This window comes from Falco rusticolus, chromosome Z (genome assembly GCF_015220075.1).
Source record: "Falco rusticolus isolate bFalRus1 chromosome Z, bFalRus1.pri, whole genome shotgun sequence".
Lineage (NCBI taxonomy): Eukaryota > Metazoa > Chordata > Aves > Falconiformes > Falconidae > Falco > Falco rusticolus.
The window spans coordinates 80,055,949-80,072,788 of record NC_051210.1 but is presented as its reverse complement, the minus strand read 5'-3'; the positions used below and the strand labels follow the sequence as shown (position 1 = coordinate 80,072,788).

The 16,840-nt window shown below is 47.4% G+C and overlaps 2 protein-coding genes across 2 annotated transcripts in view; one reads left to right on the top strand and one right to left on the bottom strand.

Annotated features, from left to right (window-relative positions):
* The window catches only part of EPG5 (ectopic P-granules autophagy protein 5 homolog), a 57,144-nt gene extending 54,697 nt beyond the window's left edge, over positions 1 to 2,447 (top strand). Inside the window, exon 42 of the mRNA XM_037372658.1 lies at positions 548 to 2,447. Coding sequence (XP_037228555.1) covers positions 548 to 730 — 183 coding nt within the window. The 3' untranslated portion in view covers positions 731 to 2,447. The remainder of the gene's footprint in view (positions 1 to 547) is intronic.
* Positions 2,448 to 5,852: 3,405 nt separating this feature from the next.
* On the bottom strand, positions 5,853 to 14,891 carry SIGLEC15 (sialic acid binding Ig like lectin 15). The gene is made up of 5 exons (XM_037374017.1): positions 14,727 to 14,891; positions 11,599 to 11,982; positions 9,070 to 9,429; positions 8,032 to 8,062; positions 5,853 to 6,693 (listed from the first exon to the last, which is right to left on the bottom strand). Exons 1-5 carry the CDS (start codon positions 14,776 to 14,778, stop codon positions 6,597 to 6,599), a joined length of 924 nt encoding a protein of 307 aa, XP_037229914.1. The 5' UTR covers positions 14,779 to 14,891; the 3' UTR covers positions 5,853 to 6,596.
* Between the last annotated feature and the right edge of the window lie 1,949 nt (positions 14,892 to 16,840).

The window sequence follows — 16,840 nt, the reverse complement described above, 5'->3', positions numbered from 1 at the left end:
GGACTCTGTGTCTGAGCCCTCACCTAAAGTGATCCTAGGTAAAACTGTTTTATACAGAGTTTTGTATTAATGTGAAGGCATCAGTTTCTAACTTACACACTGAAAAGGTGCAGGTGAATTTGTCTGTAAACCCCAAGTTCAGAAACTTTGGAACATGGCAGGTAGGAATTTAAAACAAAGAGTAAAAAACAGTGCTGCAGTGATTACACTGCTTTTCAGTGATAAAACAGGGCTTTATAACATAAGTGTTGCAGTTTGTAGTTCAGTGTAATTTCCTTGAGTTCATGAAGTAAATATTTGATTATATTTGGGTTACAGAATCCTAGCAAGCTTTCCTATAACAGTTGGTATGTTAATCTTGGGGAGTAAACAGCTTGAAAAATAAGAGCTGACTTGAAACACTTATGTGATTCTTTTTTACAAATTTTATGTTCCAAATACTTTGGGTTTTCTAGTAGATAAGGGTCTTCTAGTAGAATTGTGCTCACGTGCTGGTTTGCTATGGACCAAAGCTCACACAGCTAACAATTTTCCCTTGTATCTATAGGCACTGAACACTCTTGAGTCTATGGCATCAAACAAACAATATATGGATTATCAAGAGCAGCTCTGCCAGGCTTCTCAGTTCATCAAGCATCCAGAACACTGTCTACAAGATGGCAATAATCTCTTGGCTCTCCTTATTAACACCCTGTACCCAGAAGTGCATTATTTGGACAGCATCCGATAGCAGCACTGAGCTCGCAGAATCATCATGCAATGTTGATTTACTCTGGTTTACATACATAATGTTGTTGCACAAGTAATTTTTACCTGCAGAGTTCCACTTTGTCAGAAGTATGTATGGGAACTGCACACTGGCAAGTTTTTCTCTTTAATGTTTTCTTTCTTTTCTTTTGATTTGTAGGCCTGTGGAATTGCTTAGTTTTTGTTGATTGGAAATGCTTCGATACCTTCCTCTGCGTGGCACACACCTCAGAGCAGGGTACCTGAGGACAGCTGTACAAATCATTAGATGGCAAAGCTCATCCTGTAGCATAAGTTTTTGCTTTGTGCCTTTCTATTTTCCAACGTGTCATTACTCAGGCCAGTTTAAAGTGAGTGGAGGCTTGTGGTATGAAAGAGGTTTTGGCTTTCTTAACCAGGATACCTCTGAATCTTATGTGTGTGTCTGGAGACTTGTGAAATCCCTGTATTTGGAAAGATAGCATTTTAAATTTTGACTTATTTTTGCTATCCTGCAGAAATCTGTAGTTGAAAGGCATGCCTACAATCTTCTCCCACTTCTGTAAACACAAACTGAAATAAGAACTCTGCTTTTCCCTGTTTTCTAAGTATTAGTGAGTCTGCATCCATATTGCTTGATTAAATGCAAGTTAACTTCTAGCCAAGTTCTTTTTAAATCAGGTGATTTAAATCCAGAGACAGATTTTCAGGATCTCCAGTGCCTGGGCAGGGAACAGTCACTTAATGTTCATGTTGGACAGGATTCCCTAACTCTGGAAGTATGCTTGTTTAGGAAATACTGATTTAACAAGTGGACACCCCCCACTTAAGCTTATTCTTTTCTTCCTAGCCAGGCATGACATGACAGGATTTTAGATGACACTGTGAAAAGGTATTTTTCTTGTATTAAATTTGTTTGTTAAAATTCTGTTGCCAAAGCATGAACCCTGAGCCTGTAAATCTGTTGTTTCTGCTGAATGATCACTGGTTTTGTTGCCTTGTCTGATAACAAGAGATACTTTTGTTCAGGGAAAGCAGAAGGGAAGTTGTCTAATGTCCCTTTTATTACTGGTCTATTTGAGGTGGCCCAAGGTCCTGCAGTCCCAACCCATACACCTCTGTGAAGGTACAATGATTGCTGCTTCTCTTCCTCCATTAATTGTGCCTTTATGTTTATAACATGGTTATGAGTTAAAAATCTGATCACTAAGGGAAAGAAATGTGCAACCTACTGTCAGGTCAATAATGCTTTGAAGTGTTGCTCTTCATTGTGGTTCTGGTGCTGGAGAACAAATCACCTTTTTTTTTCTTGACAGATTTTGCTAACTATACCAGCTGGGTCATTGGATCACCTTCATCTTAATGTGGTCTTAGAGTTCTTTGCTCTATCTGCGAGCCTATAAATATATATACATATGTACATCCCTCTGTATATTAACCAGATACCAATGCAGCATGTTTTTTTAACAGACTCTTTTGGAAAATTCATGCCTGGAAGAATACATTCTGCTGTTCACCCCACCCCCCCGACCTAAAAGCACTGGTTGTATTAGATCCAATGTTACTGATCAGTTGTACAAAAATGTGAAAAAGTCAGAATTATGTGTTTGACATGCACTTTCAAAAAAAGATGCTGTTTCAGCTGATGAGTTTTTACAAATGTTGTATTTATAACATGCTATATCTATGAAGACAGTGCAAAATAAAAATGAAATACCATGGTGTTTGTCAGAAATTGCTTGATAACTTCAACTTGCTGGAAGAATCCACATCATGTAACACCCAGTTGTTCTGGGAGAGGGATGTGTGATGGGGGAATGCCACACAGCTGCTCGGTTGATGGAAGTCTGGAGACTCTTACTTGTGACACAACAGTCTGGTTCTGTGCCCAGAGTCCAGGAGAAGGCTCATCTATGTAATGGCATTTTTTAATGCCATTACATAAATGCATTTTTAATTATGCTTCTCTATCCTGGCAAAATCCCCCAAAGTTTTGTTTTATTACCTCTGGTAATGTGACCGTAGGGTGATGCACTGCACTGGTTCTGTTCTTTGAGCACTTGCAACTGGCCCAGGCTGGAATTTGGTATTTGTCCCAAATGAGGGGAAAGCTGGTAGCGTGGAGGGAAGCAGGAGAAAACTGTGCCTCCAGTGCTGGTGGTACGACGTTCTCACCGAGGGCTTTGCTGGTGGGCAGGGCCGGACCAGGCTGGGGCCACTGCTGTTGCCATTGACACCATCGTGTCTGTTTGTCTTGACCATTGAAACAGCTTTTTTAGTAACTTATTGCTTAAAATGTAATGGAAAAGATGCTGGTGACTTTTTTTTCCGTATTTCTTGGTCTCATAATTTTGATGAAAGTAGTTTTGTTTTATCATGGTCAGAGTACTCTCTGAATAATACTGTTGTGGGCCCTAAGTAGGGAAGCAGGGAAAATTCACCGTGTGCTCCTGCTTTTGCTGAATGTGTCACCCACAACCCAGTCTCCTGGCTTCTTGGTGAGCATGGTTGTAGAAGACTGAACCTTTTGCTTTCCTCAGATACAGGGGAGCAGCTCTATGAACTAACAGATCCACTGGCAGTTCTCTGTCGCAAATTGGGGTCTTATTTTATGAATGGTGCCCAACAGATTGTTTCTCTTGAGTTCTACTGGAAAAACTTTCACATTCCCAGTATGTCCCACGCTCCCTTTACCCCTAAAGTGCAGTGTTCTTGTTCGCCAGGTAGTCTCAGAAGGAAAACTGAGTTTTGTGGTGTTTTTAGCATTGTAGATTGCAGCAGAAAGAGATGAAGTTGGAATGTCAGCTACTTCATAAAAAGTGTGCCTTTTGGATAATTCATGTGCCTCAGCTGGAGAATGAATATCTGTGGCTTTTGAACGTTTGACTTGCATAGCAGTTGTTGCGTTGGCGTGGATTGCAGCTTGAGTATTTATTAAGAAAATAAAGCTCAAGAGGGAAATGGAGGGAAATGGACCTAAGAGCTGAATGTGGTGTTAACTTAAGTCAGTGGAAAACCAGAAGCAAGATGCATGAAGCGTGCAGACAGCCCTTCCTGTGCGGGCTGACTGCAGCATCCCGCAGGGGCCGTGGTGGTGGGAGCTGGTATCGCCTGCTCTGGAAGTGCTCGACAGAGCAACAGCCAAATGCCCCCCAAACCCTGACTGTGCGTGAACTGCGGCGGGGAGGGGAGGAACTGGAACACACTTGTTAAGCCGAATGAGGTCAGTATTAGAGACCTCCTGGCATGCCTCCTGCTGTGTTTTGTCACACCACTGTATTGTATGTTGGAGTCCCCAGAGAGGACCAGGGCTTGCCAGCAGAGGGCTTTTCCTTAGGTACTTCCAGGCCGGTGGTCTGCAGTGGACGCCCACCACACCGTCACCTGTGCTGCCCTGTGAATGCTGACCTGTAAGCTGCCAGCTGGCTCCTCACCCACCCCTGGCCAGTGCCCTGTGTGATCCTGATGTGCTCTAACTCTTTGTCCTGACTGTCCAGCTTCTCCTTCACGAAGAGGCTGCGTCCATCCACAGCAGCACTTCAGGCTTGTGAGCTATCCCACAGCATCGGTCACCCGGGTGAGACCGTGGCCCTGCAGCTGCACATGGACCTCTGTTCCTCCTGCTTGCTGCCTTGCTCGAAGGTCACCTGGTTGTGCTGAGTTTGCAGAAGTATGAGATTTCCCCACAGCACTGTCCCGTGGGCACTTTATTGCACATCGACACCCAAGTGGGCTCCTTGCCCTCTGTGTTGTTCAGTACGAGGTTTCCCTCTGCACGCAACCCCACACCTTTTGCTTTCCAAAGGACAAAACAGCAGGTACGGAGAGGGAAATGTTGAGGGCAGACCCTTCCCACTGAAGATCAATCCTGCAGGGGTTTGGATGGGTTAAAGAGGTCCCTTGCTGGGGAGAGAGGCAGGATTCAGGCAAATTCAGGTCTGTGCCTTTCCTAGTGTGTCCAGGGACGTGGTGGGTGCCTGTACCTTGATGTCCTCGTTCTCCTGTTTGCTGCACTAACGTGAGTTGTGCTCTGGAAGCCAAATCAAAGTCAACCAGTGCAGATCCATGAGTTTCCTTGCATCTGACTTGCTGCAGCAATTCCGTGACTGGTGTTTGCTGGCGGCATTTCAACTGCAGGATGCTGGCAGCATGCAGTGGAGCATGCTCGGTGCATCCCAGGTTTTGGGGCATGAGGTCTGATACTTCTATTTGGACCAAGCTACTTCAGTTGAAGTAGCTTTCACAAGGAAAATCTTGTAAACCAAGCTTCAGTCCCATATGTGGGTAGAAATAGGTTCTCAATACTCTAAATTCAGTTCAGTTTGTCCAATTAAGATCTCTGAGGTCTCTTCCTGGTACACTGACCTTACTGGTCCATGACTGCTGTCTGCTATAACTTCCTTTTCCTCTTTGCATCTCTGCCTATCTTTATTAAACCTGGCTTTGCCACTGCTGGGATTTTTAAACAGATTTAAAAGATTGGGTTCAAATATTTCCTTGCATTATTTTTTTTTCTTTTTTCCCCTCTTGTTATCCCAGCCAAGTCATTTAAAGTTATGCTTTAATTTCCTAGCACAGATGTTACAAAGAAGTGAACTTCAAAATGACAGTTCCCAGGCTGGAGGTGAGCTTGCAAGCGGGACCACAGGCTTCTTGGTAATTCAGTAGCAGGGTGGGCTCTGGCCAGCAGTGGTTGTTCCCAGAAGCAGGATTGTTAGGGGGAAAAGTTTTGGACCTGCTGCACTGGAATGATTGCACAGAGTATCGAAGCCAGTGGTAGAAACATGAAAGTAGGTTCTTATCACTTATTTTTTCATTCTTTCTCCTCCTCTTCTATGCCAACTTGTTGCTCTTCACAGCCCTTTCCTGGACCTTTGCTTGACCAAGACTCCAGGCTGATGTGCACATAAGCTGGGTCTGTTCAGGTGGTCTTGGGGCATGTTCACAGTTGGGCTAGAGACTTTGTAGTGGTGACTTCATCTCAGAAGAATTCGAGGTGAGTGGTCAGGCCTTATAGGAGCTTTTGACACACAAAATTTGTATTTTGAAACACAGAGATGGAAACTGTTTAGAAATTTTTTTTGGTTTATTTTTTTGTTTTTATTTGGCTTATTGTTTTGGTTTATTGGAACATTTTCACAGCATATTTATCACAAAGCTCTGAGATTCTGCTGGTGCGTGCACATGGGCACTAGGAGCTGCAGCGCAGTTACAGTACAGAGCACCCTTTGCATGCCTGGCTTTCAGCTCCGCCACCTTTTGGAAAACCTCTTTTTCCTTTTGCTTGGACTGCTCTTGAAAGTTAAGATTTCCTTTAAACTCTTAAACCCTTTTGGAAGTTAAGGAAGAAGAATAATAAACAACAAAAAAGACCCAGCCAAAATTCTAGTAGTGTTTTTTTCAGAGCTGGTATTTGAAACTTGAGACACTTGCTGGCTCTAGGAAGCTGTGTGTGGTTTGACAAGTGGAGCAGTGAAGAAAGCTTTGAGAAGGAGTATTTGAAAAATGCCAAAGCAAAAAGATGTGAGAAAACGGTAGACTGTTACCTGCTTGCTAAACATTATCTGATACAGGCTAAAACCACACAGGCTGGTTAGAACTGACATCCTATGTGGATGCTTCTATGCATCCGATGTAGAGTTCTTTTGGTCTTCCAGCTCCACCCCTCTTTTCTTCTTCTGTTTTTCCCTTTAAGGGCTTCTTTTGCTCATAAGCAGCAGCGGGGCTGGAAGTCATGCACCTGCAAGGCCTGTTTGACCTTCTGGGTATCAGTCGGCGTCAGTTCATGTTCAGTGGGAAAAGGCACCCTTGTCCAGAGCAGGCAGGAGTTGGAGCCGTGCAGACGGGTGCGGATGAGACCGCCCAGGTCCTCAGCTGCGTCTTGATGCTGTTCTTTCTGCCGGCAAAGCCTGGCCACTGCCGTCTCTGCGGTCAAAGTTCTCGTAGGTGGTGTCTTGCGGCTGTGGCCTGGCAGTAGAAGAAGTGAAGAAGGTGAGGACACATTTCTGGCTGCTCTAGACTTTGTAAATAGCTTCAGACAGTAGTTAAGGAGTGTCAGAGTGTCTGCAGCACCGTCTGGTACGGATCCTCCCGGCTGCAGCAGGTGGGTTTTATGTGTCTGAGCTGTATCTAATGTTTTACGTTTTAAAGCATCCAGAAGGATCTCGTACGCAGTTCGTGCTAACTACTGCTGCTGCCCTGCTGCTCAGAGCCTCAGGAGGTTGTGACAAACCTCTCCTGGGAAGGATCCTCTCATGTAGGGCGTGGAGGATCTTGGGTTTTAAGCTTTCATCTACATACATATACAATTAAGGGTGCAGTATGGTTTAGACACTGTTAAATCACCAACATTGTGCTTTTGTGAGTAATTACGACAAATTTAACTGTAGGATTGTATTCCCCATTGCCTCTTTGGCTGTGTCCTGATGCTGTGAGCATCTTTCTTGGGTAAGGTGAGGGAAGGAGACATCACACAGGGATAACCCAGGCTGGAAGAGAGCAGCCCCAGGCAGATGTAATTTTACTGATTTCAGGTACAGCTTCTTTAGGCTTAGCCTAAGGATTGGTTTTGTTTTTTAGTTTGTATGCATTTCCTCTCCCTCCTGCTCCATCCCTTTCTGGCTCGGCCACCACAGGTTTCAGAAGCGTCCACGATTAGTGGTGTGATGGGGAATGGGAAATGCTGAGGGTTGTGTGGGAGCATGGTATGGATGCCAGCCAAAGAATCAGGCCCTGCCACACCTGACCTGGCTCTGTGGTGGGCTGGTTTGTATCTCCGTACCTTCTTTCACCCTTGCAGAGCTCATCAACTTTGATGTGGGTGCTTTTTCTGCTCCATTAGAGGCTGGGGTGCAGAGGGAGGGGAAGGTCTCTGTTGCGCAGCTTCCCCTCTCTTGTCCATCATTCCTCAAGTCTGGCCCAGACCCCGTGCCAGCCCGTCCCTTGGGTGGGTGGTTCTTTTGCTAATGTGGCTTCCTACCATCCTCTGGTCCTATGGCCCACCTAAACTGCTAGCCCTTTGCTGCTGCAGCATCCATGTGTCATGGTTTCTCCAACCTACTTCCCGTCCTTGTCACATCAGTGGGGCCTCCTCAGCTGTACCCAAGCCAGGGCCTCCTTCCAGCAGTGCCCAAGCCTTGGTCCCTCACACGGGTTCATCTGGCCATCAGCCCAACCATGTCCTTGTCCCAGGAGCCCGCTCTCAGGCCAGAAGGTTGTTGCCAGGACGAAGGACATGTATTTCTCTCTTTAGCCATCTCCACCCCTCCTGATGGATAACATGAGTAGAAGGCAAGACATCCTTACCGGGCCAGGCTGGATGGAGTGGAGGAGGGACCTGTGAGGTGGGAAGGAAGATGCGGGTTAGCAATGTGGTCAGAGTGAGATGGGGAGTCAGGGCTGACCTAGAGCTGTTGGGAAGCTGCAATGGGGGGTGTTTGTGACACTCCAGTGAATGGAGAGAAGACCTTGTGTCAGGTGTGTTGTCCTCCAGTGGGACTGGGAATTAGGCACTGGAGTATAAGGAACAAAGCATTTCTTTGGTTGGTCTTAGACCTTCTACACTTTGAGACAACTGGTGGCTTTTTCAAGGTGTTGACAGATGAGTCATGGTGAGATGACATCTTGTCCAGCCTGAGACATAGAGCCTGGGGTCCCTCCTGGTCCCCTTTTCCCCATGCCATCACACAGCAGGGGTGGTGGGCTGGGGGCTAGCAGCCTCCGGGCTTCTTGAGAGGTCTCACCCCTCAGTCCGTGAGCTGATTCTCATCTCCTGTGAGCTGGGGTTTCCCTGCTGTCATGGCCCTGGTGTGGCTGGGAGGTGGGATTTCACTGGTGATGGGGAAGCACCCGGGTGGCGAGGCCCAGGGGACCGAGAGGGGCAGTCTGTAAAAGGAGGATGCTCACCCCAGGAGATTGAACTGTTGCATGGGATACAGTGAAGGTAAATCCTGCCTATGGTCTACAAGGGAAGAGGTAGTAATTAGTCTGCTTCGAAGAGAAGAAAAAAAATAACCTGTGCCTACAGATTCTCCACTAATTGCCCATCTGTTAGTTAACCTTTCTCCTCGGGCACAGGGAAAATCCTGCTCCCTCTGCTTTTCCGAAGGTCCCTTCCCAAAGGAGACATCTTCTCTGCAGGCTGTGACCAGCCAGCCAGGATGTCCCTTCTACTTATATTTCCCATTAGAAATGTCCTTCTTCTAGGGTGGCAAATGATAAAATCATTAAAAAAAACCAACCCAAAACAAAGCCAACCCCTCCTGCCTGACTTAACCTGCCGCATCCCTCCGCTGGTTACCAGTCTGATGGAGGAAGACTACTGAGGGAAACTGCGATACGTACCTCCTCTTGAGAAAGCGGTGAAGCTCAGTATCACCAGCAAAATGAGCACTTTGATTCCCAGCGGCACAAAGATCAGGATCAGGAAGAAGGAGCTGTTGGATGCTTTGAATTTATAGAAGTACACAGCCCCCTCTGCTCTCCCATGGCTGTTGACGGCAGTACAGGTGTATTTTCCATCGTGGATGAGGTACCGGAGCTCCTTGGTGACACGATGGTTCATGCTGGTGATGGTGGTGATGTTGCTGTAGGGTGGGCCGGTCCAGGTCAGGGCAGGCACTGGCTCCCCCTCGGCGGTGCAGCGTGCCTGGAAGGTGCGATCCCTGTTGGAGCTGACGGTGATGTTAATGATCCTGGGGGCAGCTGCAGGAATCGCAACAGGGGAGGGAAAGTGTGTCAGGCTTCAGAGGTGTGTGTAGCCTGGAGTGAGCTGTCGGTCTTGGTGGACCCTCAGCATGTTATATCAGGGTAATTCTGGGAACCAACCTCCCCTTCCTTGTTTTTCTTAGCACTTTCCTTAGATTTCCCCACCCTGCCTGTGTTGGATAGAGAAGCAAAGGGATTCACCTAGCAAAGCCTGTGTGCAAGGATGTGTATTCTACCTCTGATTTATGCCTGTAATGGCTCACACAGTTGTCTCAGCTTTGGTCAGCTTCAGCTGATGTCACCTTCCATGGTGGCAGAAGGCGGAGACACTGTGCTGTAGCAGGGTAGTCATCCATGAAGATGGGCGGCTTTCTGCAGATGCACCATGAATTGCAGCCCTGTGCTGTCCATCATGCAGGCACAGGTGCAGTTGGGGACATTTTCAGACTGGCTGCGTCTGCGCATGGTCCAGGACAAGGCAGCCATGGTGCTCCTGCAAGCATCTCGTGGCTGTGCCTCTGGTCTCAGACCTCCAGAGTATGCACGGATGGATCTGTTTGTAGGCCCTTTGCTCAGTGCCCGAGACCTGCCAGATTTAGCAAGTTCTGATCAGGGAGCGGTTACACTCCTTGCTACAACCTATTTTTGATGTTTTTCTCCAACCCTGTAGTGAGACTACCAAACAGCTGGTGTAGGTTCCTGGTTGCTTTGGGGTAGCACACTGATACCAAGACAGGGCCACTAATTTTATATCCTGTATTGGAGCGTATGGGGTTGTGTGACTGAATGAACTGTGGTAGAGACTGTTTGGGGAGATGCAAAATGCTAAGAGGTGCACTGCTGAACATGTCATCCTTTGTCTTGTCTGCTGAGGAAGCGTAGCTGGTATGACCAAGCTTGTCCTAACCTTCCATCCTTTCCTCTTGAGCCATTTAATGCATTTGGTTCCTAAAGGCATTGTGAAAACCGGAGAGAACTAAATGAGCATCCTCATGGAGGAAAAGCAGGAGTTCAATATTGATTTCAGTTTTTGTCAGGCTAGGCAACAAATGTATAGCTTGCAACCGGCTACATCGTGTCTTCTTCCTTGTCTGTGTAATGCAGGAGTTTGAGGCTGGAGGACTGATGCGTAAGGAAGCTAGCTGTGTTAGTTGTATGCCATGTGTCTATGTGTTTTGGTCTTTAACTTTTTAAGCATTATTTAACCCCTTCCATTCATACTGTCAGGGTCTATTCCCAAAGCAGGGTGCAGCCTGGGTGCCGTATCTGTGTGTGTTATCGTTCCTCTGGTGTTAAGCCCCAGGCAGCCCCTGAGAGACAGACCTTGCTGCCATCCTGTTCTGGTCACGCTGTGTATGTGGGTGTTCAGGAGCTGCTCCAAGTGAAGGAAAACCTTGACTACACAGAACTGCCCAAGAAGTAACCGACCTTATCCTCAGGTTCCATCTGGATGCCCACAGGTATAAGGCAGTTTCACTTCACAAGCAAAATCATCCAACACGTGGCACCTCTGCCCTCATGGGTAAGGTCTGAGCCAGTTCCCGAGGCCACTTGGGTCTCCTGGCCCTCCCTTGATCTGTGAGCACACCCTGGGAGATGGGATTAGCGTTTGAGGTTTGTTATCTGAGCTGGTTTTTCAGGCTGTTTATGTTTCTTGCTCCAGGAGAGTCTGGATCTACAGCACCTGTGTACCAGGTATCTTGTCTTTCTGATCCCCTGTTACCATCCAGGTGGTCTTGTGCTTACATTTGCTAACATGTGCTCAGCACCCAAGCTCTCCTGTTTAGATTCTGATGAAGAGGACGGCTTTAACCCCACCCCATGGGCTGCTGACCCCCATTTGCCTCTCTGCTGCCTGCTCAGACCCTGTGCTGCAGGACAAAGTGGGATGTCCAGGACTTGTCTGGCTCTTACCCCAGCAGCCAGAGCCTGGCTGTTTCCTTTCCAGTTTCATTCCTGTTCCCTTCCCTGCATTGTGCTCATCACCTTGTGCTGGAAGGTTGTGGAAGGCAACGAGTATTCCCTGACCCAATGTTACAAACTATCCACGGAGCTGGAAAACACAACCCTTTGGAAGAGCAGGTCAGCTCCTGTTACCATCTCATTTTCCACATCTTGCAGCTCTCACTTCCCTACGGGGTGGCGTTGGCTCTACTGCCCTCTTACCAATCAAATGCAGCTTTATCCCATTCCTGCTTTCATACTTGCTGTGGATATCTCCGGACAGCTCCACCCGGCAGAAGTATCTCTCGCTGTCACTCCAGGTCAGATTGTCAATCCTGATGGAAAGGTCCTTGTGCCGGGGGTTGCCAAGCAGTTTGTATTTGTTTTTGTGGCTGATGGCAGTCTTACAGAGCTCACTGGTGCTCTGACTGATGCACTTGAAAACTATTGTGCCGTTGTAGGGTTCCTTGATCCTCCAAATGGCAGTGAGGGTCCGGTCAAATGTTTTGTAGGGGTGTGTGAAAGTACAGGGCAGGATAACCATCTTCCCGAGTTCACCGGTGACATCAGATGGGACGTGGACGGACCAGCCGTTGGACTGCACACCTAGAAGCAAAAAAGATGATCGACTGATTCATGTGGGGTGTTTAAGGCCATCCTTCCTGCGTCTGCTTTGTTGTTGGTCGGAAAATGTTCCTGTGGTGGGCCCTGTGTTGCTCGCTGAGGACCTGCAGTTGGTTGCGCAGCCCTGTTACTGAGACTGGATGTGGTACCAGTTGGCACCAGAGCTTGGGGGACTGATCAGCTCATGTTGAAAGTGATTTAATTTGTTTGACAAGTGACCGATAGCACCTGAAGTTGTGCAACACACTTTTGCAGTTAACAGACGTCTATGTGCTTAGATCAACCAAATTATCTCTTCAAAAGAAAAAGAAAAGGCTAAAAATAAAAATTTTGCATGCATTCAGAAATCTGGTGGCTTTAGGCACTGAAGTGCATTAAGTGTAGCAGCCCTGCATTTGAGTGCATGCACACACTGTAGTATTAAGTTATGTAATACGTACTGTATATATATAGTATTATGTTATAGTGTCTGTTATGCTACTCGGTGGTTGCATTACCCCTGAGGAAGGTAGTAACAGCTGATGTTTCTCATGATCAATGCTGCTATCATCACAAAGTAGCATCTTACTCATCAGCTGTGACAGGATCTGAATAAAGACTTGAAGGTGCTCATCTTAAGGAAGGCTGCTGAGAACAAGTAAGTTCCCTGTATCTGTGTCGTCGGATGGAGGATGCCCTTGGCAGCAGAGAAGGCATCTCCCTGTTAGCAGAGCAAGTTGTCACGGTGTGGACTCTAGCTGCCACTGTCTTCCCAGACAGGCCTTGTCCTGGTGTCACGGTGAGGGAAATCCTGAGTTTTCCGGCTGAGGTGTCACAAATGGTTGGGATTTTGCTCCCTTGGCCAAATTTAGTTACAGTAAATCCTAGTGCAGTCTGGGGAGCTGCACCTTGCTGCCACCAGACCCAATCTGATCATTTTTGTCTAGTGATGAAAACAGCCTTCCCCTGAACGGATGCTCCCCACCTTTGAAATATATCGGAAAACTAAATGTCTCACCCATTTCTCTTCCCTAGGAACCACCAGCACCAACAAACAGCACTTGTAGGCAGTGCTTTCTGTATAGATATGTGTATCCATCCACTGCCTTGCTAATTGCAACAGCTGTAGCAGCAGATTGTGGCTTCAGGACCGTCTGTGGCTTACATTCCTGTCTTACAAAACTCACTTGATGACTTCATTAAATCAGGAGCTTCCCCCTCAATAGCTGAGAATAACTGCAAAAAAAAAAAAGTAAAGGTGTCCTGTAAGCAGTTGCCATCCATCCCTCGTCTAGCTGGCTTTGCTGCGGTCTGTGGGCATTCAGCTGTTGGGTTGCTCCTGTAAACACTAAGATAAGATTTGTTGCTTGTTCATATACCTGTTCTCCATAATATTTGGCAAATACCTCGGTGGTGGTGCAGCCTGTATCACTCCATTGTGCGCTGCACAATGGACAAAGGCCAGTGTAGGACTGGTTCTGTGCTGTTATTTATCTGGAATCAGTGCCAAGCCAGTATTTTGGTTACGGAGATCTGGAGCCGGGCTGCCTTATGATTCATTATAATGATATGAGATCCTTTTGCAGCCTAGGGAATCTCATATTCAAGGTTACATGGCCACTGGAGCTCTGGGAAGCTCCTGGACCTTGAGCACAAAGAGCTGGCAGTGAAAACAGAAATGCTTTCTAGTGTATTTCATGTTATTTTGGCTGTTTTACAGCATGTTACTGTAACCCTTGCTTTTGGAGAACTGCAGATCATGTGCTTTTGAGTACATGATTTGCTTTTTGCTTTTCTCTGCCACCTTTTCGGTTTGCAGTTTTTGAGTATCTCAAGCAAAGAATATTATTTTTAGCACGTAAATAACCCCTTGCCTTTTACGTGAGAGAAAATGTTAAAACCACGTACTTCTAACGTTACCAGCTCCACCCATTTCTGTGGAAACACAGTTTGCCTAGGTTATGAGTAGGGGGAGTTGTCAGCGTCTTGTGCATAATTTAACCTTAACCTTAAAACTTCAGAGTGGTATGTGTTTTGTGGCTTCCTCCTGCTAATATCCAGCCTCCATTTGTTCCTGGAATTGAAGCTTTCACAAGAAATGGAGAAAGCCATAGGCAAATCGCCTACACACTTAACCCTGAAAAGGATTCGTCAGGTCAGGGTATCTGCTAGTTGTCAATGGAAAAATCATGAAGACAGGAACAAGATCAAGAGCTGGAGACCACCACAGACCCTAGCCTTGCTCTAGCAAATACTGTTTGACAGTATATCCAAGCAAATCCCATTGAGTTTAAAGGAACTTAAGTGCATACTTGAGGGTAAACATGAGCTTGTGCTAACTGGAGCACATTGTTATCTGTTGCACAGTAACTCCTAGGAAAGGGACACAGTGCTGCTGGGTGGTGGTAGAAATGCTGCATCCAACTGATGCTGCAGGAGAAAAGTTAGATCAACTCCCTGCACAAGTCAGAAAAGCAAAAAAAAAAAAAAAAAAAAAAAAAAAAAAGGCAAAAAACCCCCCACCCTACTCTCAAACCAAAGACCTCTGTGGCAATTGCAGAAGAAAGCTGTTGAGTTTTCCCAGTATTCTCACCTGTACCCAGAATTTCAGCATCCTCTTAAACAATGTGATGGCATGGTGCAGTTCATGGAGAGTTTATCGTACTAGGTAATTCCCCTGGCACTTTGACCAGAGCAAGAAGAAAAGCCCTGATCAGACAGGGATTCATAACAAGCTCAGAACTCACCCTTCCTGGAGATGCGAAGGAGGAACAGAAGAAAAAAGCCAAGCTCTCTCATGCTGGTTGACGTTCTCCACTGAGGTGTATCAGCAGACCAGAACAGCCTCCACTACATCTGAGCTGCTGGTCTTGCAGTCACAAAAGTTTTTTCCAGGGATGGAAGAAGTTGTGGTTTTCCTCTCCTTGGAGGCAATGAGTTGTCTAGCTGAACCAGCTTTAAATTCAGTTATTAATAGGTTTGTGGTCAGTCATGTGAAAAATATGGAGTATTATCATTTTCCAGCTAAAGGAAGGGGACTGCAGAGTGGGGCTGCAAGCAACCACTCCACGTGTGTGCTGGGGCAAGAGGGGATGGCTTTCAAGTGCCACCACATCAGCAACCTGGAGGAAACCCTCACAATCTGCTTCAGGAGGTGGCAAGCAAGACCCTTGCTCTCCTGGTTTGAGGCAGTTCCTCCTCCTGAACTTGGAGCTTGCAAGCCAACTGTGCTTTACCCCTTGTGCTCACTGGCTGTTGTCATCCCTAGGTGTAAAAAAACCCCTCTGCCACCACCACCCTGTTTTGAAATCATCTGGTTGTGCCAAGGTTCAGTGTTGGAAGAGCGCTGGGGTGTCCCCTGGAACCCTGCTCTGTCTGGACTCCCATGACCCTGACGAGTTGTGAGTCATTCTCCTCCTTGTTGTTCGAACCTGCGTTCCGAATAAGCTGAGCTCCAGCTTTTGCCCAGAATCCTTGTGTAAATGCTTGCTCTTTCCTTCTGGGTTTAGCTGTAGCAAACTTACTGTGCAGTTTGCTAATCTGCAGAGCCTGAGGCTCGTGGAGAGCTGGCCATGCTTCCCCCCACATCACCTCCCATCCGCTGATCCCGTGACATGAAGTTTAACCTTGGAGCGTGTGTTCCCTGTGTGGGTTTCGCTTGAGGTTTCCTGTTTTTGCTTCAGGCTGGAGGGAGGGTTGATGTCTGATTTCTCACCTCGCTGCTGTAGGGTCCCTCTCTCCTGTTGGGGACCCCAGCGCCCATGCCATCCCTGCTGCGGGCCGGGGGCGCGCAGCCCCTGGAGGGCTCCCAGGGCCGATGTGAGATGGTGCTGGGTCCCTGCTGCCAGCTCTGCTGTGCCAGGAGCCAGCGCCTTCCCCCACTTTGCTCCTCACCTCTTCGCCCTGAACTCCCTGTGTACGTTCCCTTCTTGTTGTGCAAAAGCTCCTAGAAGAGGGAGCATCTCTGCTGGGACAGGCTGGGAGAGCTGGGGTGGCTCAGCCTGGAGAAGAGGAGGCTCCGGGGAGACCTTATAGCACCTTCCAGTGCCTAAAGGGGCCGACAGGGAAGCTGGAGAGGGGCTCTGTACCAGGGCCTGTAGCGAGGGGACAAGGGGGAAAGGCTTTGCACTGAGAGAGGGGAGATCTAGATCAGCTGTAAGGAAGAAATTGTTCCCCGTGAGGGTGGGAGGCGCCGGCAGAGGCTGCCCGGGGCAGCTGTGGGTGCCCCGTCCCCGGCAGTGCCCACGGCCAGGCTGGGGCTGGGACCCACCTGGGCTGGGGGGAGGTGGCCCTGCCCGGGGCAGGGGGTGGGACTGGGTGGGCTTTGAAGGTCCCCTCCAACCCAAACCGCTCCACGGTTCAGTAGTATGAAGCATGTTTGCTGCTTTCTGAACCTGTTCTCTGTTCTGGTCGAAGTTAGCGTGCCTGTGAAGGGAGGGATTTCTGTTTTCCTGGGCTTTTTGGAGGAGGCTCTGAGAGTACCCAGCTGTCCTTCACAATGGCTCAGACCTGTTGCTGCTCACCAGAGAGAGGTGTTATTTTAACTAAAGACTTTGAGCCCTGCCCAGCCCCTATGCATGTCATCCTCGACCAGGAGGGTCAGGACCCACTGCTCTGACTGCTTTGCAAACTGTCCTTACTAGCCCTAAAAAGTAATATGTGCCATTGTCACCAGAGAAACCTGAGGATATGGGTGGTGGAAACAGTGAGTAAGAGACCTGAATCCTTATCCCATCTGTGTTATGTGCCTTTTTGGCATACCTTCCCCATTTATCTCCATATACTTTTTACCTGTTTTAAAACAGATATTATATTTTTTATATATAATATATATTATTTTATATTTGTATAACACCATATA

Bases quoted from the DNA above. Each gene is read 5' to 3' on its own strand.
- SIGLEC15 (XM_037374017.1), bottom strand. From the start codon at position 14,778: ATGAGAGAGCTTGGCTTTTTTCTTCTGTTCCTCCTTCGCATCTCCAGG. The intron at 9,430-11,598 runs GTAAGAGGGCAG...CGATTCCTGCAG, and splicing joins GATAAAGCTGCATTTGATTG to CTGCCCCCAGGATCATTAAC. The intron at 6,694-8,031 runs GTAAGGATGTCT...TTCTACTGCCAG, and splicing joins ACTCCATCCAGCCTGGCCCG to GCCACAGCCGCAAGACACCA.